This window comes from Lineus longissimus, chromosome 8, assembly GCF_910592395.1.
Source record: "Lineus longissimus chromosome 8, tnLinLong1.2, whole genome shotgun sequence".
Classification (NCBI taxonomy): domain Eukaryota; kingdom Metazoa; phylum Nemertea; class Pilidiophora; order Heteronemertea; family Lineidae; genus Lineus; species Lineus longissimus.
Window position 1 is genome coordinate 6114789 of NC_088315.1, and position 26299 is coordinate 6141087.

At 40.9% G+C, this 26299-nt stretch overlaps 2 protein-coding genes and 2 long non-coding RNA genes across 5 annotated transcripts; 2 read left to right on the forward strand and 2 right to left on the reverse strand.

Moving 5' to 3' along the window:
* The first annotated feature begins 2722 nt into the window (after positions 1 to 2722).
* On the forward strand, positions 2723 to 12025 carry LOC135492603 (uncharacterized). Of its 2 annotated transcripts, none has more exons than XM_064779151.1 (14): positions 2723 to 2823; positions 3360 to 3468; positions 3961 to 4160; positions 4760 to 4961; positions 5297 to 5446; positions 5691 to 5833; positions 6058 to 6283; positions 6531 to 6668; positions 6950 to 7096; positions 7697 to 7800; positions 8504 to 8705; positions 9221 to 9331; positions 9769 to 9939; positions 10316 to 12025. In XM_064779151.1, exons 1-14 carry the CDS (start codon positions 2743 to 2745, stop codon positions 10678 to 10680), a joined length of 2349 nt encoding a protein of 782 aa, XP_064635221.1. In that variant the 5' UTR covers positions 2723 to 2742; the 3' UTR covers positions 10681 to 12025. The 2 variants fall into 2 exon arrangements, with proteins under 2 accessions (XP_064635221.1, XP_064635220.1); XM_064779150.1 differs by lacking the exon at positions 7697 to 7800 and adding an exon at positions 7931 to 8043.
* Positions 12026 to 16305: 4280 nt separating this feature from the next.
* On the forward strand, positions 16306 to 21629 carry LOC135492812 (uncharacterized). Its single transcript, XR_010448125.1, has 4 exons — positions 16306 to 16575; positions 17638 to 17833; positions 18894 to 19257; positions 21013 to 21629. It is a non-coding gene; the product is annotated as an uncharacterized LOC135492812 (long non-coding RNA).
* A 224-nt stretch (positions 21630 to 21853) lies between these two features.
* On the reverse strand, positions 21854 to 23386 carry LOC135492534 (putative mediator of RNA polymerase II transcription subunit 26). Its single transcript, XM_064779052.1, has one exon. It carries the CDS (start codon positions 23384 to 23386, stop codon positions 21854 to 21856), a length of 1533 nt encoding a protein of 510 aa, XP_064635122.1.
* A 250-nt stretch (positions 23387 to 23636) lies between these two features.
* On the reverse strand, positions 23637 to 25715 carry LOC135493027 (uncharacterized). Its single transcript, XR_010448165.1, has 3 exons — positions 25646 to 25715; positions 24293 to 24556; positions 23637 to 23947 (listed from the first exon to the last, which is right to left on the reverse strand). It is a non-coding gene; the product is annotated as an uncharacterized LOC135493027 (long non-coding RNA).
* Between the last annotated feature and the right edge of the window lie 584 nt (positions 25716 to 26299).

The window sequence follows — 26299 nt, forward strand, 5'->3', positions numbered from 1 at the left end:
TTGATGGAGCACGTGGCAGGCCAGTTGTCCTCACAACTGTTGAAATGGTTGTCTTGTCATTCCCGAGCATAACATTATTCCCCTCACACTCTAGCATGGAAGTCACATTGAGGTCCATTACGTCTACGCCATTCAGATGTGGAGGCTCTGCACATTCCATGTATATTATTGAATTAGTGTTACTGTTATTTCGAAGCCATTCAGCAAACTTTGGAACAGTCTCATAGCAACAGTCGATTGGGTTATTATCAAGGGCGATCCAACTCGCGTTTTTTATTGGTTCAAAAACCAAATGGAAATCCTCCGGAATGTACTTTAAGTTAATGTCAATTAGTTCTATTTCCACAAGATTGCTCAGTCCCCTGAAAGCATTTCTCTCAAACCGATATGATTCGTTGCCAAGTTTAAAGCTTAGAGAAAGTGTTTTTAAGTTCGTACACTCAGAGAAAGTGTCATTTGTGATCAACGCAATGTTACCGTTCACAAGAAGTAAACTGTTGAGTTGACTGGCAACAGGTGCGAGGTGCTCTTTCGTTATCGCGTCCAAGTTTATATTGAATACAGCGAGAAGTTGCAGGCTTTTAAAATTCATCAAGGCCATCCTGGGAAAAACGTCGTTTTGGTCACCATTGTCAAGAAAGATCCTCGAAAGGTTTGGCAACCACTTGAAAACATTTGGATTCGAGACCAGTTTTGGGTTTGAGAGTAACACCAACTCTCTCAGGTTTTCCAAAGGGGAGAATGCGTTTTCTGATATTTCTGTCAAGTATTCATTGCCCTCGATTTCCAATGATTTTAAATTTCCCAAACCGCTAAATGCATCATCTTGCAATGATGTCAGGGCCGTATTCCGCAAAGTTATCCTGTTGAGTTTTTTCGAGGAATTAAAGTTTAAATCCAATGATGTTAGGTTATTGTGGGACAGCAACAGGGTCTCTAACTCCGGAAGATTTATCAACAAATTTCGAGACAAATGGGTCAATGGGTTGTAATCCAATTCCAGGCGCTTAATTTTGCTCTCAGGTGCGAATTCAAGGTCCAAAGATGTGAGGTAGTTGTCACTTAATTGTAGGCGTTTTAACTGTGGACAATCGTAGAATAGTCTTCGCGGTAGTTCTGGCAGTACATTGATATAAAAAATGATACTTTCCACGCGAGTTCCCAATCCTGAAAAAAGGTCCTCAGCGATTTGTCCCTGATATCGACTGGTATAGATCCGGAAGTCCTCCAGGAGGGGAAGTGGTTGAAGGAATCCCGCAGATAAAGAATTAATGTTCATTTCACGAATCCAGAGGCGTTTGAGTCTCCCTAATCCTTCGAAGGCAAGCATGTGAAACTCGGTTCCTCCTGATGAGTTCAAATCTCCTTGAATTACAAGAGAAGTTAGTTCTGAAACATTCTGAAAAACGGATGCTTGTAGAATTTTCCCAGTATATCTACCGATAGTTATGCCCATGCTCGTCTTATTGGGATTTGGCAGCTGCCTGAATAGGTCAGGCAATGTCGTTTCATCTGTCGAATTGCCAGACACGCATATATCATCAAAATGTTGACTGCTGATGTATACGCATATGCATCCCGGTGGGCACTCACTGAAGGCCGGCGGAATGGTCGCCACAAGAGAGGCGACGAGAAAACATATTTCCAACAACAGCATCTCGCTGTGTTACTGTTCAGACACTCTAGACGAAGTAGATCAGTCTCATCAACGAACAAATCGGCAACCTCGGGAGTCTATGCTCACGTCGATATAAGCTTTTACCTTTCTTCGACTTGAAAACTTAATAATGACAGAAGGAAAAGTATACTCTGTCCCAGAGTTCGGCCTTGTGAAACTGCGTACAATCGAATCCCACGAAAATATTATTCAGATTTAAACACGAAGATTATGAAATGAAAGTCTGATTTTCATCCAACGAAGCAGCTGCAGTCGGGGTTTGATCTCAGGTGCTCCGCCGGTTGATCTTCCAGGTGTTCGAACAAATATCCGACAAGTTTAACTGATATAAATAAATACTAAAACTGGTTCCTCCCCAAGCAGAATTGACCAAACTGACCAGAGCCTTTTGTATACCAGTCAAATTAGTTTCGCCACTTAGAAATTACACGGACATTTTTTGGTCTTAAATAGGTCTTATGAGAAGCAAGTCACAACTAGAATGTATGGGATAAGTTCCAGTTGACCGACATTTGAACGCGCATTATAGGCTTTTTAATGGATGGACCGATTATCTGGCAGTTAAAATGGCAGGTACGGGATTCCTGCTGTCAACCTGTATATTGTTTTGGCGAGATCAAGATTGTTATGTCCATTTTACAATGGATAAAAGCTCTCCCACATCGCAAAGCCTTGGGGAAGATATAGGGAAGGATACAGAAAAAAAATATGTAATAACCTCTAGATATATACATTCGGGCAATATACATGTACATCACGGACCGCCGATGTCGAGACCCAGGCCGAGATGGCTCCTAGTCGATTTTCCAGTGCATCATACACATTCCCACGTGCTGACTGTTTGTAATGCACCGGGAAGTCATTGAAATCATATTAGCTTGTTTTATATCATCATGTACACGATATTATGTACTCTTGGCTGAAGAATCATCTTCTTCCTCTTCGGGAAGAAGAATCTAGTCCGACCTTGTTATTTTGTCGTGCCGCGAAGACAAGAACACCAAAATTGTGCACCCGGTCCACATGGATAGAGATAAACGACTGCAACAACAGCGTAAACAAACATGGCTTTTTTCGGACAGGCATTTTATTTCCTGGTTCTAATTTCCTATTTTTCTGTAGTTCTGAGTGCGGGATTAAACCCGGTAAGATAGCATCTTATTATGTATGCATCTTCTATTACGTATTGTATGTTTTAAGTGCAGACTGCTCAAGCAAGTGTGAGATGTCGCAAGAATCATGGTACCAAAAAAGCCACCGATTGTCGGATGCAGTTCGCTTTCGACAACAGAATACAGGGTGGCCCAGAATTATTTCCCCTCTCACAATGGATACACAATAGAAGACTATTGTCCAAAGGAAAATAATTCCGGGCCACCCTGTAGAACAGCTGCTCTCTAATCACACCCCAAAAGAGGTCATCGGTTGACTAACGAAGCACCACTGTTTAATGGATGTATAGTTGAATGCGATCAAACTACGTCATTTGCGATCGGGGATTGTAAATTTTAACCTCTGTCAGTTTACACTACAGTGTCCTTCTACTTTTGTCAGCTTTGTTCTCACCAAACACTTTGGCATTTGTCTGGATGGAGGACTGGCTGTGTCAGTTGTAGTAGAACAAATTTATCAAAATATTTTTAACTGTCATCCTTCCATTCATTGTAATATTTCGTTACAGCGGACTTTTGCAAGTCATACAAGTAACCTTGCCAGAGAAGAGTTTGAAGAGAAGAGACAAGAGAATGCTGCCATCAGGAAGGTTCATATCATTTATATGAATCACCTTGGTAAGTACACATGCATTCACTTTAGGATAGAGGCCCTTACACCAGGTGGAGTAAGCCACTTCTGGCCACAACAAACAAGCAGCAAATGAAAGCAAGACCGTATGGTTGCACACCATGTTTTCTTTGGTTCGTTGTGCCTATATTTAGGTTTGTTTGGGCCTGCAGTGGCTTCCTCCGCCTGCTGTAAAAGGGTCTATTGTGTCAGCAAATGATATTTTTATCTTGATTATTACCAGATCCGTAACTTGTCATTTTCATTTTTGAATACTGATTTGATAGGCAGTTATTCAAGGCAGCATCGGCTCAGCCAGAATAAGTGCTACTGATACATGTTAATCAAGCAAGTAGTATGGGACCGAGGGGAGTTGTGTAAATCAATTTTATTAAATGTGTGCATCCGAAGTTAGTATCACATGTACAAGTAATGTGTTGAGCTGTTACTGGTATTCATCTTTGGTTTCTCATCTTTTTAATATTTTTGTTCTTTTGTAGATGTTGGCTTCAATAACTATCTTGACAATGTGATCAACTTGTACTTCTCGAAATATTTCCCACAAGCTGTTCAACGAGCTGCAGAGCTTTCAGATGGTGGTTATGACGAGACCTTCCGCTACACAACTCACCCGTGGCTGGTCAGCATGTACCTGGACTGTCCACAGTATATACATCTTCTCCCCGGGGATAAAGTAAAGGTATCTGTAGAAATCAGTTGTTGCAACAAGTTGCGTTTTTAATCAACAATATGTATTGATTAATGTCGCTGACACTGGTCATAGATCTTGTCTAGTCATGTCACTTCCAGTAAAGAGTCGGTGATCTACTTTTGTTTGTTCAGTTAAACTTTGGATTGGTCATGTTGTTCATGCCTGCAGTTTACACTTTTAACATTGCAATGTGAATTTACATTGTAACGCAAGGAATTAGTCCATTTGACGTATCACATGACACATAATGCGTTCCATGTCCCAGTTCTGATCTAGTTTTTCAAACATGTCAGCTGACAGGAAAGTGCCGGAGGCTACTCCTAAATAACGTCCGTTGATAACTGTATTGCCCTATGAAGAAAATAACTTTAAGAAGTTTGATGGTCCCTTCCACTAACCTGATCTGTGGTGGGACTGGGAGGTCATTTGTCAGCTGGCAGCAGCAACTGTGAAACCCTGGCAGCAAAGCACAAGGTTTTTAAATGGGGAGGAATGACAAGCCCCATTGATGTGGAACGTAAAGTCTGTGCTGGCTTGTACAGTAAGCAACCACAATGTCCCATTTTCAAAGGTTGCTTCCTTTTCAGTGTCCATCAGTTGATGAAGTTAAAGTGTTCACGCGAGCTGTGGAGCTTGGTATCATCACATGGCATGCTGGACCAATGAACATGCAGTATGAGTTCATGGATGAAGCGCTACTCACCCACGCCTTCAATTTCACTCTGAGTCTTGATCAGCGGTTTAACATTACCAGGAAATACAGGACACTCAGTCAGAGAGATGTACCAGGTGAGTGAGTACATGATCCGGACTCATTGAAGTCATATCTTCAGAGAATATGTATGAAATATCTTACAGTAGAAGTAGAAAAATTACAGATCTGTTGTGCAGTGTAGGCCAACATGGAGCATGCGTTTCTAACTTCAAGTGTTCAAGTGTTTTAGTGCAAGAACACTTCTCATGAGATCTTCACGTACAAAAATGTGCTGCAAATGCTGTATGAAAAAGCTGAAGAACTAAACTCATGTTTTAACGACATTTTGGATTTCAAGTCCAGTTAAGTATTCATTATTTTGCGCCAACAGGAATATCTACATTTTAACAGTCATTGTACTTCCTTACAGGAATGACCCAGGCAGTGATACCGGTCCTCGTCAAGCAAGGCATTGCTGCCATCACTGTTGGCGTCAATGCTGCCTCGTCACCACCTGCAGTCCCCAGGATATTCAACTGGGAATACAAAGGGCAGCGAGTACTTGCCATGTGGCATCCGAGTGAGTAGAGAATGAGATTTTTTTTCAACCGAATATTCAAAATGCTTGTTGGTAACTCTAGTATGTAAAGTAATCCTATTTCACTCAATGTTGACCATTTGTAAATATTTTTTCTAATGTCGGTTGAATTACAAGAGTACTATATGGTATGACTTAGTACGGTATATTATATGCATACATCTTGGAGCTCAAACCGATGCCACCATCCAACTATGTTATAAATTTTTTCTGACGTTTCTTTCAGACGGTTATCCAGACAATCCAGGTCGTAACCCTAACAATCCCGGTGGTCTGTCAGTAGATGACTGTGTGACAATTGATGGGTTTGACGAAGCCATGTGCTTTGCCTTCAGATCTGACAACCAGGGACCACCACAGTCTTTACAGGTATGGGACAAATTGTCAATGCAGTTACTTGAGTGCTGGTAAATTAATAAACCAGTACTCTGATCTTACTTAGTAATTCCTTTCTTATGGAGTATTCACCTCAACTAAATTCATGCCCAAAAGGGTTATTTAGGTCGACCGAGGCCTTGTTTTACTGTATGTGCCCATTTTGTTCTGACCAGTTTGAATTTGAAAATGAGATATTTTATCTATACTTTCTCTAGGAAATTTTGGGATATTATGAAATCCTCCGTAAGGAGTTTCCCGGGGCCAAGCTCGGTGCCTCTTACCTTGAGGACTTTACAGCAGCCGTGATGGCTGTCCGGGACAAGCTACCAACCATCACGAATGAGATTGGTGACACGTGGATCCAGGGAATTCAGTCTGATCCAAGAAAGGTGGCTGAAATGAGAGCTTTCTTGAGAAATCGAGCAGAATGCTTGAAAAAAGGTAATATATTAGAATCTCTATCAAGTAGTCCTTAATTTAGAGGTGTCCTGATTACAGAAAAAAACGAAATTATGTAAAACACATAATATTCTTGTCTTCAAGTTGTTACTATCTGGCACTGCAAAAACAACAAAAAATGGTGTGTGGGACACCCATCAAATGAAGCAAGACAGCTTTCCTGTCATCAGTAACCATTCATACCACCTTTTACCTTGATGCAATGGAATAATTAGTGTGCTCATTTCAGGTTTGTGTTCCTATAGTGATCCAAGATTCTTCAATTCAAGTCGCCTGCTGCTGAAAACTGCCGAGCACACCTGGGGCAGGAACGGTGTGTGGGACACCATCAACTGGAGCAACACAGCTTTCCAGAAGGTCAAGAACTGTAAGTAGAGAATTTGAAAGGCCTGTGTGGTGAGAGTGCTGTACATTTGACTGAGAGGTCATAGTTCGAAGTCTCTTCCAATTCTTGATCTCGAAACACCATTATTTGACCACTCTACTTGGGCTCTGCACACCATCATTCTACCACTCTACTTTGTCTCTGAACACCATCATTTGACCGCTCGACCTTGTCTTTTTGGCTGAACTGAATACCTCGTCAACTGCTGGTGCACTGGACTTAGAATATGTTTCTTGCTCAGAAATCCCCAATGTTTTTTTCAGCCAAGGGATTCAAAAACAATGAACAAGCCTGGCTAGGCCAGCGTTACTTCACCTACTATGCACTGAAGGCTTTAGGAAGTCATCCATTGGCTTCGGATGTCATAAAGGAATTCACTGACCTTCAGGCTCAGAAAGTTGACCTCGCAGGTAAGTTTCTCTCTCTGAAAGTTCTTGAAAATTTAATGTAAGGTGAAACAGACTCCATCAAACTGAAATGTTTTGACAACTTGTTTAATTTTTGTGGCAACTTGAGTCAGCTTGAAATTTCACTCTGTAGACAAACCCAAGTTGCACAATCCAGCTAGGATCTGTACGCATCTGCAATGTTTTGTACTGGCAGAGGTTCACTCTCGCCACCTCATTAAGCCATTACATCATGTCGCAGCATGTCAACATGGAGCTGAATTGTGCCACTGTGGTAGTCCTTGATGAGCGCAAATTTGCCAGCTTGGGTTTTGTCTTCTTTGAACTTTTTATGGTACAGCAGAACCTCTCTCCATCAAGGACACCGTTGGGACTGACAGATGTTGTCCTAAATTGAGAGGTGTCCTGATAACTGAAGTCAACTTCAATGGAAATGATCATTTGGGACCAGATGCAGTATCCTTAATTGAGAGGGTGTCCTCAGTGGAGAGGGGTCTGCTAAGAGAGGTTCCACTTTATCATTATAAACATCATTTCAAATTTGAGACCAATCTTGCTTGATGTATCCCGCATTTAAAGTATTTGGCAATTGATGGATTTCAGGTTATGAGAGAGACATTGACTTACAATATAAGTGTAAGTTCGGATTAGCTTTGCAGTTTAGTAATCAGGGGTTCATTCAGTGGCTGAGTGACAATCGGAGTCAGGTAGGAAGTCTCCACCGTAGTATTACAGCGATCCTCGTCTTCCTTTCCCTCCTACTCTAACATGTCTGATATGTTTTACTGCACCTCACTCTTTTCCTTCGACCACATCTGTGTGCTTTCTTGTTTTCAGACTATCACCCGTTACCTTCCAGTGACTTCTTGTTTGAGTGCTTGAACGGGATCCAAGTAGGATTCAATAACATCACCGGCTTCATCACTCAACTTTATGACCCACTTAAAAAGGTGGCTATATCTATCATAATCTGTCAATTTCAGTTATGCCATGCTACCTATTCTGATCTTTGTTGCCATATGTGAAACTCAAATCTTCCTTGCACCTGGGTAAAAGGAACAACCAGGATAAAATAACGACAGTGGATGCTAAGAAATGTAATAAATAAAAAGGACAGGGAAACAAAATTCTCTTGACTGGGCTTTTAGTTTGGGAGCTTTGAATTGCCAGTGTTCCTCTATAAAAGGATTGTTTCCACTATGGCAGCTAGCACAGTTTCCTGCCCAGTTTTCACAGACCTAAGATGAATTTTGATGTAAGTTGTTTGATTGGCAATTGTTGTTGACCACATAAAATGGTGAAATAAGCCATGGTTCATCTTTGTGATGTAAACAGGCCTTCAAGCTATCAAAGTGTTGAGGAGATGCTTTTTGAGGTTTTCCCTGACTTAGTAGTCTCCTTTTACTGCAGATCCAGTGGACATCAAGGGAGAATGGTCTGGCAAAGTTCCAGTACGTCACCTATAGTCAGAAGGACTTTGATGCCATGAATGCAGCCTATACCTATGCCACGTGGTTTGCTCTCGGACTTGAGAAGCCAAACATCACCAAGAACGCGCATCCAGAAAGTAAAATTTGGGATCCTCAGTTAGTTGAATTCTACAGAAAGAATGGTAAGTCTGCTATTGTATTGTTGGTGTTGGTCTTGATGCAGTTGTACATGTACACCAGGGCCAACCGAATCGAAACACCGATAGCGCTAACAGGGCCTAACAGAGAATAGTGTAAAGCATTTAACCATTACACTATACTCTGTTAGGTCCTGTCAGCACTATCGGTGTTTCAGTTTGGTCGGCCCTGGATTACATTATGCTAAGCAGACTCCCCCATTTCCTCTCCTGGATTCAACATGGTATTCACATCATTTTAACACTTGCAGCAACCACTAGGAACTTTCAGAATTCAGGTTCTCGTTGCTTTACGTCGCTTTTGAAAACGATGTACACTTATCGTTTAATTGATAAAGAAAATCATACATGGAGTTAATTGGACCACTGTTCCTTAATGTAATTTGGTTGAGTAAAATGATGATTTTATGAATAAAATGGAACAAGGGGTTATTAGTCTGTGATAACTACCTTTGGAAAACAGACTATTTTCTCATCAAGATACAATTTGAATTCTTCAGATGGATCCTGTGACTTCTACGCCCACCTTGAGATGAAGGAATTCCAAACATCCACCAAATATGGCGCTCCTCCAGATATATGGATTCATTACAATGTGACCAACAGCAAAGGTAACTTCCTTAGGTATTCTAATCTATATGGGTCTATGTATCATGTGTCCTTAATATAAAAACCATTTATTAATGCACTAAAGGAGGGCTTTTATTTTAACTTAACTCATTGATGAACATAAATATATTTGGTTTGACCAAATTTGCCAATATCATCGAACATCACTGCCATAGTCCAAGATTACATCTACCCCTGCGACAAATGGTTATCAATTCAAGTCTGCCTCTTTTGAAGACATGGTTGTTCCACTTATTGTTGCACCTGTCCTTCGAATGAGACTTAAAACCGAGGTTCCTTGTATCTGGTGTCCATGCCAGGGCAACTGAAAGACCCCACCAAGTGAGAAACACGAGTAGCTTGTGTGGACTCCTACTCCTTGGCCAAAGTCCCAGTAAATGGAAGAAGATTAATTTTTCTAATGATAAACCTCTTTTAGGAATTGATGTCACCGTTCAGTGGTTTAACAAGCCGGCCACCAGAATGCCTGAAGGAATCTTCCTCTCATTTCAACCTGATCCTCGTGATGGTTACGGGTGGATCATGTCAAAGTCAGGCCAGATGGTCGACCCAACAAACGTGGTATTGAATGGTAGCCAAAGGCATCATGGTAAGCGTAACTATTAAAATTGTTAGAAAGATGTTGCAAACGTTCATTTGAAAATTGCTCAGGCCTACTTTTGCCAACAATGACACATGTATAGGCCTATTGATGGCTGAGGACACACACCATGTCCTTACTTATCATTGCCATCAGCTAAGGCATTTTGGCTCAGAATTCGGCCATTGGCCACAGTGAATACATTTTGTCATTCTTGCAACTATGATAGGCAACCAAGTTCTTAGTTCTACAAGTCACCTGCCTTGGAAGCCTACTTCAAGCAGATTTTTGCCCGGCGCTGGTGTGAATTGCCGGGTTCAGTTTATAGTCTTTTATCGTCCTTTGTTTCAAATTCTGATATGGACTGAACTTACCCTCTTTCCAGCCATAGATCGAGGTGTTGCCTACGTCAACAAAGAAGGAACTGGCATAGCATTTACTTCAAAAGACGTGGCGCTGGTTTCAACTGTCACCAAGAACCTCCCGCCAACCGCCTTCCCGTTACCGCTACACCAGACAGATGAAATCACAGGGATGTCATACAACTTGTTTAATAATCTATGGAATGTCAATTACGTGTTCTGGTACCCCTATGCACCGGGTGATGAGGACTTTAAGGCCAGGTTTTCTATTAACTTGGTTGACGACAAAACCTGGAGTCATGAAAGAAATCCTCGTGTCCAGAAAGATGAGACCTCAAGTTTGAGGTTTAAGTCTTATAAGGAATTGAAAGAGTTTGAAAAACTTTGATTATGCTGGTGATTCCGTCCCTGTAAGGGCTCTGTCCAATTCTTTGTATAAAATGTATAACTGGAGCATGCAATTACAAATCTGTGATACCATGCACTGAAGCATCATATTGCTATGTCGTAGTCCATTGTAACTGTCACAGTCCTAAAATTGTAAAGTTTAATATGAATTTCTTGTGAGATTTAGTGTTGGTAAAGTGACAATTGGGAGAACACAGAAAAGTTGTGCCTATGTGATAATACTCATGATTGAAAGTGAAGTTATTCCTGCATTCTGGTTGTGACTTTGTCATCATGAGACCAATTTGAGATCAATTGAAATATTATAATCAAACACAATGGAATCTCTCTCTATGGAACAAAACAATGATATGTTGGATTTGTTATATACTTCCATAATGAGAGGGGCACAGTAGGCCCATCTTGGCTACCAATGAAGGTTGAGGAAGTCGCAGGGAAGGCAGCTTTAATGTAAAAGTTGTTTTTTCTATTCTGTTCAGTGTTGCAGCTGAGATTATAGAAAATGTACCAGTTTTACATTTCAACTTGGATGTAGGGCAATTAACCATTAGCTGATGCTGATCAAAATTCCAGAAAGGTTGGTAATCTCAAATCTAACAACTGTGATAAAAATACACCTGAACATTAGGGGCCAAATTCATAAAGGGCGTTTAAGGGTTAGACGTGGGTAACTTCTCTCTAATCAGTTTCAGGGCCTATTGATATTCTGTGAAGATTTACATGACGGACCTGAACCTGTCTATTCAGTAGTTAAACGCTGTTTTGCGCTAAACGCCCTCTATGAATTTGGCCCTAGATGTTCATCTTTTCAAATGTGTGTTTGCCATTACAGCTGAAATTTAACTTGTTATGTACATGTGCAGGAAAAGAAGACGTTTTATGTATGATCTTCGTTTTAATTAAACAATTCAGTCAATTTCGTATAGCGAATGTGTAGTGCAAGCTTGCAAACACTTCTGATTATTAAGCCTATTGGTATTTTTTCAACTCATTCAAACATTCCGTTTATACCTGTCATTCCATTTAGCTAATTCCTGTTTCGATATTTTTCTGATTAATGTACAAAATATTGCTCCAAGGGTAAAGAGAGTCAATAAAATGCAATGAAAGTCTATACATCGATCTTGAAAACATAGCACAATAATGACAGTACTCTAAACATGCTGTAATGCTGGTTTGTGGTTCAACTTTTGTTGATAAAATGTGCATAAAGTTCATTCATAATTTCATTGTAAAATTTACATGCATTTGTATGAAAAGAATTATGTTATATAGAGTAAAAAGATTAATATAACACCCTGAAGTTCAATATCTAACATACATAATCTTTGTTATGTGTTTTTTTCGTCTCCACAAATGGCTAAGTGGATTTGGAAGGAAACTCTTGATACAGCTAGAAATTCTAGGAAGGGCGCTTGCCATCCCTAGACCACACCATCACTGCTCCACCATCTTGCCAACATGGTGAGACAGACACAACCAGACAGAATGGGACCTGGTAGGCCACGACTGTCCTGCAGATGAGACGGTCACAACCGGACAGAATAGTCACACCATTTTGCCAACATTGAGAATAATGAAAGAGCCTGAACAAACCCTGAATCACAGGCCAGCTGCATAATCTTGCTAACGCAATAAGCGAGGTGAGACAGTCACAACCAGACCACTCAACCTTGCTGCTCTATCGTCTTGCCTATACGATTAAAGAGTCATAAGACCAGTCAGAGACCGTCACAACCAGCCAAATGGACCTGGCTACTCCACCATCGTGCTAACGCAGTGAGGCAGTTTGGGAAATCACCAACAGCCAAATGGACCTGGCTTCGTCACCGTCGTGCCCAGACGGCCGGTGCGAGAATTAAGTCAGATGAGAAAGCCACTATTAGGCCCCTCCACTGTCTTGCAAGTATACAGTGACACAAGTTGAACCAGTCACAGCAAGACCGAATCGGACCTTGCTGCGCCAAAATCCTATGGCCTACGATGAGACAGAGGAGATAGCCACAACCAGAATGAATTCGGCCTGGCCGCCCGCCGTCTTGCCAATACGGGTTGAGAGTTAGCTGTGGCTTTCTCACGGGGGGACTGAGACAAGCCGAACGAGTTGGTGACGCGATCAGAGAGTTGAGACAGTCGCAATAAGACCGTCCAAAAATTAGTCCTAGCAGCTTCACCAATGATACGTTATTTGTTAAACGCATTTGGTTATTATAATTCGCTTCATCACCATCTCCGGCCGGCCGGCCGCGCTGGTCTGCTGCGGACGACGCGCGGGAAATGAAGGGAATTTTGAATTATCCCGGCAAAAACTTCCGACATAATGCTAGGCCTTGTGGGATTTTTACATGACGTCCACGTCACATCCTAGGTCCTCTCTCGCGGCGAGGAACAGGTCAAACTGGCAGAGAAATTTCTGATGATAATTTATCCGATTTTATCTCGGTAATCCTTCACCAAAATCATTTCAATCTCTACGAATGGTAACTTTAGGAGTCATCAAACTTGTGAGGAGAAACAAGTTGTTGTAAGTACCAATTTTTGTTAGATTTAGAACCACTTTTTGTTCGGATTCAGGCCTGTCCCTCGTGCGTTGAACATGGCCTGTGCGGAGCATTGCACTGCCAAAAACGCACATACTTTGAAAACTTGCCTAAATTGTCATACATTGCGGTCAGTGGCCGACTCCAACCCCCACCCGGAGGCCGTTGAGATATAATGAAGATAATCACCATGAGACGGTTTGCGAAAATACTTTTCAGCCATTTTACAGATCCAAACCTTGTTTGAAAAAAGAGAGGTTTAGCTGTCCTCAACGTTGAGCGCTTGGGAGCGTGTTCTTTGATTTCGAGAACAGCCTCCATGGTTTTAAATCGGTTTTCACTTCATTTTGAAGGAGATCTAATTGGTTTTCGATTTCAGGTTCTAGCCAAAATGGTGCTATACCTATTGCCAACCCTTATGGATAATTTGTTGGCTATATCAGATATATGTTGTACCCATGTAGTTTCCTCTAAGCAATTACCCTTGCTTACAAACAGGGACTCGTCTTCAGGTAGAAGTGTATTCATAACTACATGTACATTGCATGACTGAATTTCGATTTCGCTTCCTTCCAGGACACAAGGTCTGTTTGAAATTGGCCTAGGCCTATGATGGTATCCAGACCAAGTGAGACAATGAATCCATATCAAGCGAGCACTGCATATAAGATTGAAATTTACCTGGAGATTTGTTTGTAAATAAGGGTATCGCCAAAATTGAAAGATTCTGGGTGAATTTTCCAGAAATTTTTACAAGTCCGAAACCTAAAAAATGAAATAAAATAAAGAATGTTGCTTGCTTACTTATATCTGAGATATTTGGGTTCAGTAACAAATATTGAATAAATCAGAGTAGGCCAAAATGTTAACATGATCATATGGTGTTTTGTGCCATAGATGCTTGCTTATCTGTGCGGAGAGGGCGACAGGAACTTCGGTCTGGTCTGGGGTCTGGTATAGGAGCATTGAATGTATCCCTTAGATTTCGTACCCTATAGGCCCTTTGCCAGATACGCCGGTACCACCTAGGGTCGGACCGACAAACCATCTTTACAATAGAACTTCGCGGTCAATGACGCCAGACAGTGCCTCTCGAGCCATTGTCTGATGTCATTGACCGTGAAGATCTATTGTAAAGATGGTTTGTTGGTCCGACCCTAGGTGGTACCGGCGTATTTAAGGCCCTAGCTAGATACGCCGGTACCACCTAGGGTCGGACCAACAAACCATCTTTACAATAGATGTTCACGACAATGGCTCGAGAGGCATTGTGTGCATGGGGTCATTGACCGTGAAGATCTGGTACTTGCGTATCTGGAAAAGGGCCTATTGTGTAGTGGATTGTTTCGGGGGGGGGGGGAGTTGCTATGCATCTCATGGAGACGCAAGACCTCAAAAGTCCTCAATCAAGTATAGCCCTCTATTTTTCGCGATTCTCCCTCCTAAGACTTGATTTCCCTACCATATTGGGTCTCTCACCACTAAAACTGGGTCCCTTACCACTTACAGCTGCTTTCACGGTTAAGCGAGGCAAGTCAGGTCTTAATACCCCGGATGGGGTTACTGACTCACTCCGGTCCTTAATTTTTAGTGAATCTTATCAGAAAACAGACTCTACTGAGAGGACCCTCGCCAAATTACTCACCAAAGCTTTTTTATATCACGTGCACTTGATATAAATATTAGCATTGTATTATGTGCATTATGTTGTGTTTTTTTATGTATTATCTGTGTCATTGATATATTTAATTTGTATATACTTCTCCTTTAGCAAGTTTTATTAAATAAATAAATAAAATAATAATAAATTGGCTTACCGTCTCCACCCAATCATGAATTGTCGCAACGGCTCCTGGTCCATTTCACTGTAATGTCAGGATGGGTCTCTGGTTATTGATAGCTTCGTGTTGTTTTGTAGATACCCTGACTTACTCGGCTTGTTTGTGCAGGTTTTTGAAATAGCTTGTCCAAAAACAAGAGCACGCTGAATCAGAAGATCAGAGAACTAATTACTAGGCCTACTGTGCCCCCTTGCTGCATTTTGTTTTTCATGGTTAAAAAGTCTTTCAAAAAGACTTTCCCCGACTCCCTGATAATGCGCCCGAATTCAGAATCGCTTCACAACTTGCTTCAAGGCATTATAGTCGGTTCCATTATCATCCTGAAGACATCCGAGCTGTCCCTTTTTTCATTAAAAATATTTTGCAATGTCTTTCCAATGGTGTTTTCTTTTGAAGTTTCTTTTGAAGTTTGTTTGTTTTCGAATAGCTCCAAGTACTTGCTTTATCTAAAATTAATTTTGAGTATTGACCATAGGCACCAAGCAAAAAATGTGGTGCCTTTGTATGAATTATATTTCAATCACAAAAAAATGAAAAATAAAATGCTGTCTGATTTTATTTTTTGTAGACTTTTTGCTGGCAAACCGCGTACGGGGTTCGAACTCGCGACTTTTAGGCTAAAAAACGCCCGCAAGACGTCCGCCCTAACCACCAGGCCACGACGCGCTATGAAAAGTAGAGGCATGTTCTTCTGACCGACTCTTGGACAACATTTATACGTCATCGAGCCACGGAAACCAGTGTTGGCCTATTGAAATCAATGATTACGTGCGCTATTCATGTTGAATGGGAGACACAATAGTCCTCATTGTATATGAAAAGTTTGACGCACGCTTGCTTTGTTATGTTACAAGTTTTCATTTAATAATCAAATTAATTTTATTTTATTTAGCTGTAGTTCTGTATAAAACTCCTATGTATCACTTACAGTGGTTAGAGACATTAAAGAATTAAATTGAACTGATCGTGATCTGATGGTATTTTTGGCGGAAAAAAGACGTTCATCAACATCACATGGTCGGATGCCGCTGAAAGTTATGTATCGGGTGTTCTCTTTGTTTCATTTTAAAGTTGTTCAACAAAGACGAGAACATTTCTGTTACCTCAATACTCTTCAGCATGATAAACCAACTCGATCGATTGATGGACAATCTTAAATGGTGAAAACTGAATAGTGTCTCGGTTGTCTAATGTCCTGTCCTGTTTCTTTCATTTTAGATGTCCGTCTATCTGGCGTATCTTCTCGTTGTCAAAGCCGATGCATACCACACTTTCAATGTCATGACGGCGGGATCCTGGCCGAGATCACAGTTATACCAAAGATACGCTGTTGAAGCATGTAATTAAATACCTTCAACGTCACGACAGCTCTTCGTTCATATGCTGATGAGATTCTGCCGAAGTGTGCATCATCAACAGTATCTGCTCCCGAGTGCACGCCATCTTGAGAATCCTGGAGCGATGACGATCCAAAACGGATGGATGCCATACATTGTGAGTAAAATCTTGTGCCGATTTGCTTTCAAGCAATCAACTGAGTCGTCCCTTTTTTCCTTTAAAATATTTTGCAATTTCTTTCCAATGGTGTTTTGTTTGGAAGTTGTTTTTTTTCTCGAAAAGCTACAAGTACTTGCTTTATCTGAAATTACCTTGGGGTTTACCATAAGCACTGCCATTTTGACTAGAACTTGAAATCCTGAGCAATCAGAACTTCATCGAAATGATGTGAATGCCAATAGGAGTGTGTTTTCTGTTGAAACAAAGACTTCAAATTGGCACCCACTTCTGAAAAGAATCAATTGCTTTTGAATATCAAGTTTAAGCCAAAATGTGGTGCCTATGTATATAAATTATATTTCAATCACAAAAAAAATGAAAATAAAATGCTGTCAGTTTTTATTTTGAGTTTTGTAGACTTTTTGCTGGCAAACCGCGTACGGGGTTCGAACTCGCGACTATTGGGCTAAAAAACGCCCGCAAGACGTCCGCCCTAACCACCAGGCCACGACGCGCTATGAAAAATAGGGGCATGTTCTTATGACCGACTCTTGGACAACATTTATACGTCATCAAGCCACTGAGACCAGTGTTGGCCTATTGAAATCAATGATTACGTGCGCTATTCATGTTGGGTGGGAGACACAATAGTCCTCATTGTATATGAAAAGTTTCACGCACGCTTGTTTTGTTATGTTACAAGTTTTCATTTCATAATCAAATTAATTTTTCTTTTATTTAGCAGTAGTTCTGTATAAAACCCCTCTATGTATCACTTATAGTAAGACATTAAAGAATTAAATTGAACTAATCGTGATCTGATGGTATTTTTGGCCGAAAAAAGACGTTCATCAACATCACATGGTCGGATGCCGCTGAAAGTTACATATCGGGTGTTCTCTTTGTTTCATTTTAAAGTTGTTCAACAAAGACGAACATTTCTGTTACCTCAATACTCTTCAGCATGATAAACCAACTCGATTGATGGACAATCTTAAATGGTGAAAACTGAATAGTGTCTCGGTTGTCTAATGTCCTGTCCTGTTTCTTTCATTTTAGATGTCCGTCTATCTGGCATATCTTCTCGTTGTCAAAGCTGATGCATACCACACTTTCAACGTCACAACAGCTCTTCGTTCATATGCTGATGAGATTCTGCCGAAGTGTGCATCATCAACAGTAGCTGCTCCCGAGTGCACGCCATCTTGAGAATCCTGGAGCGATGACGATCCAAAACGGATGGATGCCATACATTGTGAGTAAAATCTTGTGCCGATTTGCTTTCAAGCAATCAACTGAGTCGTCCCTTTTTTCCTTTAAAATATTTTGCAATTTCTTTCCAATGGTGTTTTGTTTGGAAGTTGTTTTTTTTCTCGAAAAGCTACAAGTACTTGCTTTATCTGAAATTACCTTGGGGTTTACCATAAGCACTGCCATTTTGACTAGAACTTGAAACCCTAAGCAATCAGAACTTCATCGAAATGATGTGAATGCCAATAGGAGTGTGTTTTCTGTTGAAACAAAGACTTCAAATTGGCACCCACTTCTGAAAAGAATCAATTGCTTTTGAATATCAAGTTCAAGCCAAAATGTGGTGCCTATGTATATAAATTATATTTCAATCACAAAAAAATGAAAATAAAATGCTGTCAGTTTTTATTTTGAGTTTTGTAGACTTTTTGCTGGCAAACCGCGTACGGGGTTCGAACTCGCGACTATTGGGCTAAAAAACGCCCGCAAGACGTCCGCCCTAACCACCAGGCCACGACGCGCTATGAAAAATAGGGGCATGTTCTTATGACCAACTCTTGGACAACATTTATACGTCATCAAGCCACTGAGACCAGTGTTGGCCTATTGAAATCAATGATTACGTGCGCTATTCATGTTGGGTGAGAGACACAATAGTCTTCATTGTATATGAAAAGTTTCACGCACGCTTGTTTTGTTATGTTACAAGTTTTCATTTCATAATCAAATTAATTTTTTTTTATTTAGCAGCAGTTCTGTATAAAACCCCTCTATGTATCACTTATAGTGAGACATTAAAGAATTAAATTGAACTAATCGTGATCTGATGGTATTTTTGGCCGAAAAAAGACGTTCATCAACATCACATGGTCGGATGCCGCTGAAAGTTACATATCGGGTGTTCTCTTTGTTTCATTTTAAAGTTGTTCAACAAAGACGAACATTTCTGTTACCTCAATACTCTTCAGCATGATAAACCAACTCGATTGATGGACAATCTTAAATGGTGAAAACTGAATAGTGTCTCGGTTGTCTAATGTCCTGTCCTCCTTCTTTCATTTTAGATGTCCGTCTATCTGGCGTATCTTCTCGTTGTCAAAGCCGATGCATACCACACTTTCAATGTCACGACGGCGGGCTCCTGGCTGACATCACAGTTATACCAAAGATTCGCTGTTGAAGCATGTAATTAAACACCTTCAACGTCACGACAGCTCTTCGTTCATAGTATGCTGATGAGATTCTGCCGAAGTGTGCATCATCAACAGTAGCAGCTCCCAAGTGCACGCATGTAATTAAACACCTTCAACGTCACGACAGCTCTTCGTTCATATGCTGATGATAATCTGCCGAAGTGTGCTCCCGAGTGCACGCCATCTTGAGAATCCTGGAGCAATGACGATCCAAAACGGATGGATGCCATACATTGTGAGTAAAATCTTGTGCCGATTTACTTTCAAGCAATCGTCCCTTTTTTCATTTAAAATATTTTGCAATTTCTCTTTATGTTTTGAAGTGTTTTTTTTTTCGAAAAGCTACAGGGACTTGCTTTATCTGAAATTTTAAGGGTTTACCTAAGGCACTGCCATTTTGACTAGAACTTGAAATCCTAAGCAATCAGAACTTCTTCGAATGCCAATAGGAGTGTGTTTTCTGTTGAAACAAAGACTTCAGATTGGCACTCACTTCTGAAAAGAATCAATTGCTTTTGAATATCAAGTTCAAGCCAAAATGTGGTGCCTGTGTATATAAATTATATTTCAATCACAAAAAAAATGAAAATAAAATGCTGTCAGTTTTTATTTTGAGTTTTGTAGACTTTTTGCTGGCAAACCGCGTACGGGGTTCGAACTCGCGACTATTGGGCTAAAAAACGCCCGCAAGACGTCCGCCCTAACCACCAGGCCACGACGCGCTATGAAAAATAGGGGCATGTTCTTATGACCGACTCTTGGACAACATTCATACGTCATCAAGCCACTGAGACCAGTGTTGGCCTATTGAAATGATTACGTGCGCTATTCATGTTGAATGAGACATAATAGTCCTCATTGTATATGAAAAGTTTGACGCACGCCAGGCCTACCCCAGTTCTTGTGCGTATGGTATAGAATTCTACATCTCTTCAACGTTATCATCCAAAACCCGTAGCCAGCGTTTTGGTCATGGAAGGGGGGTTTTAATCAATGTGCTCAAGCGGTGCATGCCCGGTCCATCAATTATATTATCATACAGGACCTAGCCTTTTCACCAAATGATCCGTAGATGCCATCCTGTTTGATCCGTAGATGCCATCTTTTTTGAGCGGGTGTTATTGAAAAAAAAATTCAAAAAGTAGCTGAACGACTGGCTTTTAAATGGGATTTAATTTGATTTAATCTCTTAGCCATTGAAGCTTGTGGCCATCAAGCCATGGATTCTCTCCGCTGACCCGGATGAGGGGAGGTAACGGACCGAGTAACTCTGATGATTCAGAATGCTTTTCCACTTCTACACCGGTCTGAACTCTGGCCTCCCAGGATCACTTCCACTTGAAAATCCCAGTTTTCTTTTCAGTTGCAGCCGAGGCAAAGTGGCCGTATCGTCTCCAATCCCAAAGCCCTATACCCTTTCTCTGTTACATGAGGTCACATCCTCAGTTTAGGCCATACTCTTGTTGATAAACAAAGTAATGAAATGTACATTGCTTCGGATGGTCAAATTTTAGTTCATGGCCTGTTGGAACTTGACCTGTATCCAGGCCATGTGGGACATTGTGTCCATATCAGGCACTGTACATTAGATGACCCGTCAGAGCAAAACCAGGCGCATTTCGGTATTGTCTGCCTTTTGTGAATTAATGAGCATATCAGTTTCTTCCATTATCTCCTGGTGTCATTTAGGCTCATTTTCTGTGCGACTTGCGCCTGGTTTTGCTGTGACGGGTCATATTTATTTATTAAGAAGGGTATGGCCTTAACTGGGGGATTGAAGAGCACAGTAGACGTACATTCGAAAATGCGCCATAAACGTTTCTGTTTGGGCCGCGATTTTCTTGAGACACAGCTCCTTGAAGTACGTTTATGCCTATAATAATGTCGCCAAAGGTGAATTCCCCCCCCCCCCCCCCCCCCCCGTATAGATTTCTCTCTTTGTCCATGTGTCAGCCGAGGACTAACAATATAAATTTCCGTCTCATTTCAGGTATTTATCGGTTGGACTGTGGCGGAGTTTACTCGAGAACCTATCATCCGAATGGCCGCTGACATAAGAGAACTTAACACGTAACGTGCGGACGGTTCCTGATATTCTTGATGGTGGATGGTTCCTGACATTCTTGATGGTGGCACCAGTTGTTTTCAATATGTGGGATGGCTGCTGACATAGGAGAACGTAACGTGCGGACGGTTCCTGACATGCTTGATGGTGGCACCAGTTGTTTTCAATATGTCGGATGGCTGCTGACATAGGAGAACGTAACGTGCGGACGGTTCCTGACATTCTTGATGGTGGCACCAGTTATTTTCAATATTTCGGATGGCTGCTGACATAGGGGAACGTAACGTGCGGACGGTTCCTGACATTCTTGATGGTGGCACCAGTTGTTTTCAATATGTCGGATGGCTGCTGACATAGGAGAACGTAAACGTGCGGACGGTTCCTGACATTCTTGATGGTGGCACCAGTTGTTTTCAGTATGTATGCGTCTGGGAAGTTTAAAATTTAGTGTGAGTGGACAGAATTTTTTCAAACCCTGAACATTGTTGATCTTTTTACCTTGTGGGAATGATATTGCTTTACGGCAGTCTATTGGATTAGTGTGGCGGATGTGCTTTCGTGATTGTAAAATAAAGCAGAATGTTGTTTGATAAAATTTCATTGTTGGATATATTGTTTGATAAAATTTCATTGTTGGATATATTGTTTGATTAAATTTCATTGTTGGATCATTGCCTCCAGTTCAGATTTTCAGCATTGTTTCATGCACGTGATGAAAGAGATGTTGTCAGCGCTTAAACTTTTCATCTTTTATGTTCGGAAGGATTCAGAGGGGTAGCTGGAATATAATACTATTTTGTATTGTATGTGATACCTTAAAGTTCTCATGTTCTTGTTGGATCAATGCTTGCAGTTGATGAAAGAGATGTGATCTCATAGCCATCTCATGTTCTTGTTGGATCAATGCTTGCAGTTGATGAAAGAGATGTCCTCTCTTAAACTTCTCATGTTCTTGTTGGATCATTGCTTGCAGTTGATGAAAGAGATGTGATCTCATAGCCATCTCATGTTCTTGTTGGATCATTGCTTGCAGTTGATGAAAGCGATGTCCTCTCTTAGACTTCTCATGTTCTTGGTGGATCAATGCTTGCAGTTGATGAAAGAGATGTGATCTCATAGCCATCTCATGTTCTTGTTGGATCAATGCTTGCAGTTGATGAAAGAGATGTCCTCTCTTAAACTTCTCATGTTCTTGTTGGATCATTGCTTGCAGTTGATGAAAGAGATGTGATCTCATAGCCATCTCATGTTCTTGGTGGATCATTGCTTGCAGTTGATGAAAGCGATGTCCTCTCTTAGACTTCTCATGTTCTTGTTGGATCAATGCTTGCAGTTGATGAAAGATATGTGATCCCTTAGACTTCTCATGTTCTTGTTGGATCATTGCTTGCAGTTGATGAAAGAGATGTGATCTCATAGCCATCTCATGTTCTTGTTGGATCATTGCTTGCAGTTGATGAAAGCGATGTCCTCTCTTAGACTTCTCATGTTCTTGTTGGATCATTGCTTGCAGTTGATGAAAGAGATGTGATCTCATAGCCATCTCATGTTCTTGTTGGATCATTGCTTGCAGTTGATGAAAGCGATGTCCTCTCTTAGACTTCTCATGTTCTTGTTGGATCAATGCTTGCAGTTGATGAAAGAGATGTCCTCTCTTAAACTTCTCATGTTCTTGTTGGATCATTGCTTGCAGTTGATGAAAGAGATGTGCTCTCATAGCCATCTCATGTTCTTGTTGGATCATTGCTTGCAGTTGATGAAAGAGATGTGCTCTCATAGCCATCTCATGTTCTTGTTGGATCATTGGTTGCAGTTGATGAAAGAGATGTTCTTGTTGGATCATTGGTTGCAGTTGATGTCCTCCCTTAGACTTCTCATGTTCTTGTTGGATCATTGCTTGCAGTTGATGAAAGAGATGTCCTCTCTTAGACTTCTCATGTTCTTGTTGGATCATTGGTTGCAGTTGATGAAAGAGATGTGCTCTCATAGCCATCTCATGTTCTTGTTGGATCATTGCTTGCAGTTGATGAAAGAGATGTCCTCTCTTAGACTTCTCATGTTCTTGTTGGATCATTGCTTGCAGTTGATGAAAGAGATGTGCTCTCATAGCCATCTCATGTTCTTGTTGGATCATTGCTTGCAGTTGATGAAAGAGATGTCCTCTCTTAGACTTCTCATGTTCTTGTTGGATCATTGCTTGCAGTTGATGAAAGAGATGTGATCTCATAGCCATCTCATGTTCTTGTTGGATCATTGTCTGCGGTTGATGAAAGAGCTTGAGGAACGTGTGGTTCGTCATGGGAATCGAGAAAAAATTTTTTGCAGATTTCCGTATAATATAAGTGTTTGCGCCGCCCAAAAAAAATTTTTGCGTGGATTCGCTCCGTAACTTTTTGATGACAAAGAGAGTGTTGGGGGGGGGGGGGTAGTCATGCAATTTAGTTGTTGGCACGACTATTAGCCCCCCTGTTATGAAAGACACAAAAGGAATTGAAAATGAGGTTTTTATTATAAGATTTGAAAATAAGATACAGAAGTCTAACGTTTTGTAACAAGGAAAGATCAAGAGCATTTGTGTGTTGTCAGTTTGGGAAGCTATTGAGCTATTATTTCCATGTGCCTTGCGTTGTCGAAATGATTGATAGAGAATTGATAGAGTCTGAGTACTGATAGAGTCTGACGGATGATGGACGACAAGTGATGGACGACAAGTGATGAACGACAAGTGATGGACGACAAGTGATGGACGAGTCTTGGCGACGACAAGTGATGGACGAGTCTTGAGGACGACCCGTTGAGGTTGAGTCTTGAGGACGACCCGTTGAGGTTGATTCTTGGTGATGGACGATTGGTTGAGAGGCTTAAATGAAAGAAAAGTAAAATTGTTTGAGAGGATTGAAAACGTGAGAACGAGCAAGTGTGATTAAGTTTCGATGACTGACGGACGTTAAGGTAGCGAATAAGTGTCTTGCTTTCAAGTCATCATCAAGAAATAAGACCACAAACAAATTCTATGTCGACCTACAAGTGTTATATCTTTTATTTTCCATGTAAAATGCTAAAATGCACCAACACCAAGAATATGTATCAGTAGTTTTATATCAACACGATAAAGGAAGGAACGGTTCAAAGGACAAGTTAAAGGGAGCCTTATGTCAACTAACCCATCAACGGTAAGGCCATATTGTGGAAGAAATGTACACACCTGTGCCAGTTGGGTTATATGCAGGCGCCAAATCTTTCCAAGTGACTATGACGTAAGGGTCCAAGGGTCCAAATGACTATGACGTAAGTGTTCAAAGGTATCACAGCTGGTTCAAAGGTATCACAGCTGGTTCAATTGATGTTGTCAACATCTTCGAATATCCAGTCAGTCGTGTCGTATCCTCATCCTCCTCTGCACCAGTCGTTAGTGTCGAGTGTTGGCCTGTAGTTCAGGATGTGTTGTCAACTGCTTTATAAATTATACCTACAAAATAAAGAAGAAAATAGTGGTTTACATAAGTTTGTAGAAAGGGGTAACACTTTGTTACCCGTGTTGGGCATATTTCGCATTTGGTGACGGATGACGAAGTACGGATGACGAAGTACGAAGGTCTTATGTGCGATCAAGTCCCGTAATAAAATTCCGAAAATATTCAGAAAATGAGCCATATCGGCCCTGCTTGACAAAAAAATCCTGTCCATAGGTAATAGACGGTGATTCATATGAAGTCAATGTTTCACATGGCCTGGATAGTGTAATATAGGCCCAGGTCAATTTCAAACAGATCTTGCGTCCGAGGTGGAGAATGATGCAACCATTCCATGTAATATATTAAGAAATGTGATTACACTTCCAAGAATCGTCGACCTTGGCCTTCAAAGTATAGCAGACTGCAAATCATCGCTTGTCATATAAGCAATGGAGGAAATTTTGATAATGTCGATGAAGTAAATTTACACACTTCGCAGTTCATCGTAAGTCTTGCGAAACCTGCCTCACTTGGAAAAAAGGAAATTGCCTATGGTATCACCATTTTGGTTAGAACTTGAAATCTAAAACCAATTAAATCTCTTTCAAAACAAAGTGAAGGGCAATTTCAAGGGTGGTAGTCTGTTCTTTGTTTTCTAGAGAACATCCTCCCAGGTTTTAAATCGACATCCACTTCATTTTGAAGTAGTTCTAATTGATTTTTGGTTTCAGATTGAGGGTTGACCATTGGTACCGCCATTTTGGCTAGACCTCCAAATCCTAAAGCAATTGGAACTATTTCCAAATGGATCGATTGCTAATTTAAATCATGGGAGTCTGTTCTCTGAAAGACAAAGAATAGACTTTTTGCTCTTGAAATTAACATTCACTACGTTTTGAAGGAGTTCTAATTGCTTTAGGATTTCAATTACTAGCCAAAATGGCGGTACCTATACCTACATTGTATCGTGTCGTGCTCAAACCGCAATGAAAACCAAAAGCTGTCTGACATGTCTAAAGGCCTATTACAAAGACCCATATCGAGCCTGCGAGAACTTTACTTCACACGCTAACGACAAAAATAATTTTCAAATGTTATCTTACCGGAATAAAGGCATAAAATTGAAATATCGGGAGAGAAGTCCACGCTTGGTATAATCCGACATCTTCTTCCTGTCTCAAACTGAGGCCAAGAACAAGGGTCTACAAATTCACCAAGCAAGGGCCTGGGAAAGCGGGAGATTCAAATATATATAATTGATTTGGAGGAACAACCAGTCCACACTGTGAAAAACCTACCGGCTACAGTAAAACTTTAATGCCGAAAAATTGACTTCGTAAATTTGATATATAGAGCGTTTCTCTAGTATCAAATTAAAACATTAACAAAGGCCTACATGTATATAATCGGGCTTTACTGACAGCAGATGTATAGGAAAACCCATGAGGTCACCCGGCTGCAGTCACGGGTAAATGGTCTGTCTTCAGTATGAATACAATCGTGTTTATTTACCGATGACATTGCACAAAATACATCTGATAATCTGAAATGTTTTTTCGCCCGTATCAATACATGGTACCTTGGTTCTGGGAAACCTCATTACGCTGGTGCTCTCAAGAGCGACTGCTGGGTGTGGCGCGAATGGTATTTTCCCGTACAGATAGGCCTTCACTTATGTAGGCAATGTGCCGCACGATAACCAAACCAAAACGTATTTCCCTTCCCAAGTTGGCCACTTTCTGTACATGTATACCCAA

What these genes read in the sequence shown, in the direction of transcription:
- LOC135492534 (XM_064779052.1), bottom strand. Translation starts at nt 23,386, where the DNA reads ATGACGAACCACACGTTCCTCAAGCTCTTTCATCAACCGCAGACAATG.
- LOC135492603 (XM_064779150.1), top strand. Translation starts at nt 2,743, where the DNA reads ATGGCTTTTTTCGGACAGGCATTTTATTTCCTGGTTCTAATTTCCTAT. An exon ending in GACCACCACAGTCTTTACAG is followed by an intron (nt 5,834 to 6,057) that starts GTATGGGACAAA and finishes TACTTTCTCTAG; the next exon opens with GAAATTTTGGGATATTATGA. An exon ending in TTTATGACCCACTTAAAAAG is followed by an intron (nt 8,044 to 8,503) that starts GTGGCTATATCT and finishes CTTTTACTGCAG; the next exon opens with ATCCAGTGGACATCAAGGGA.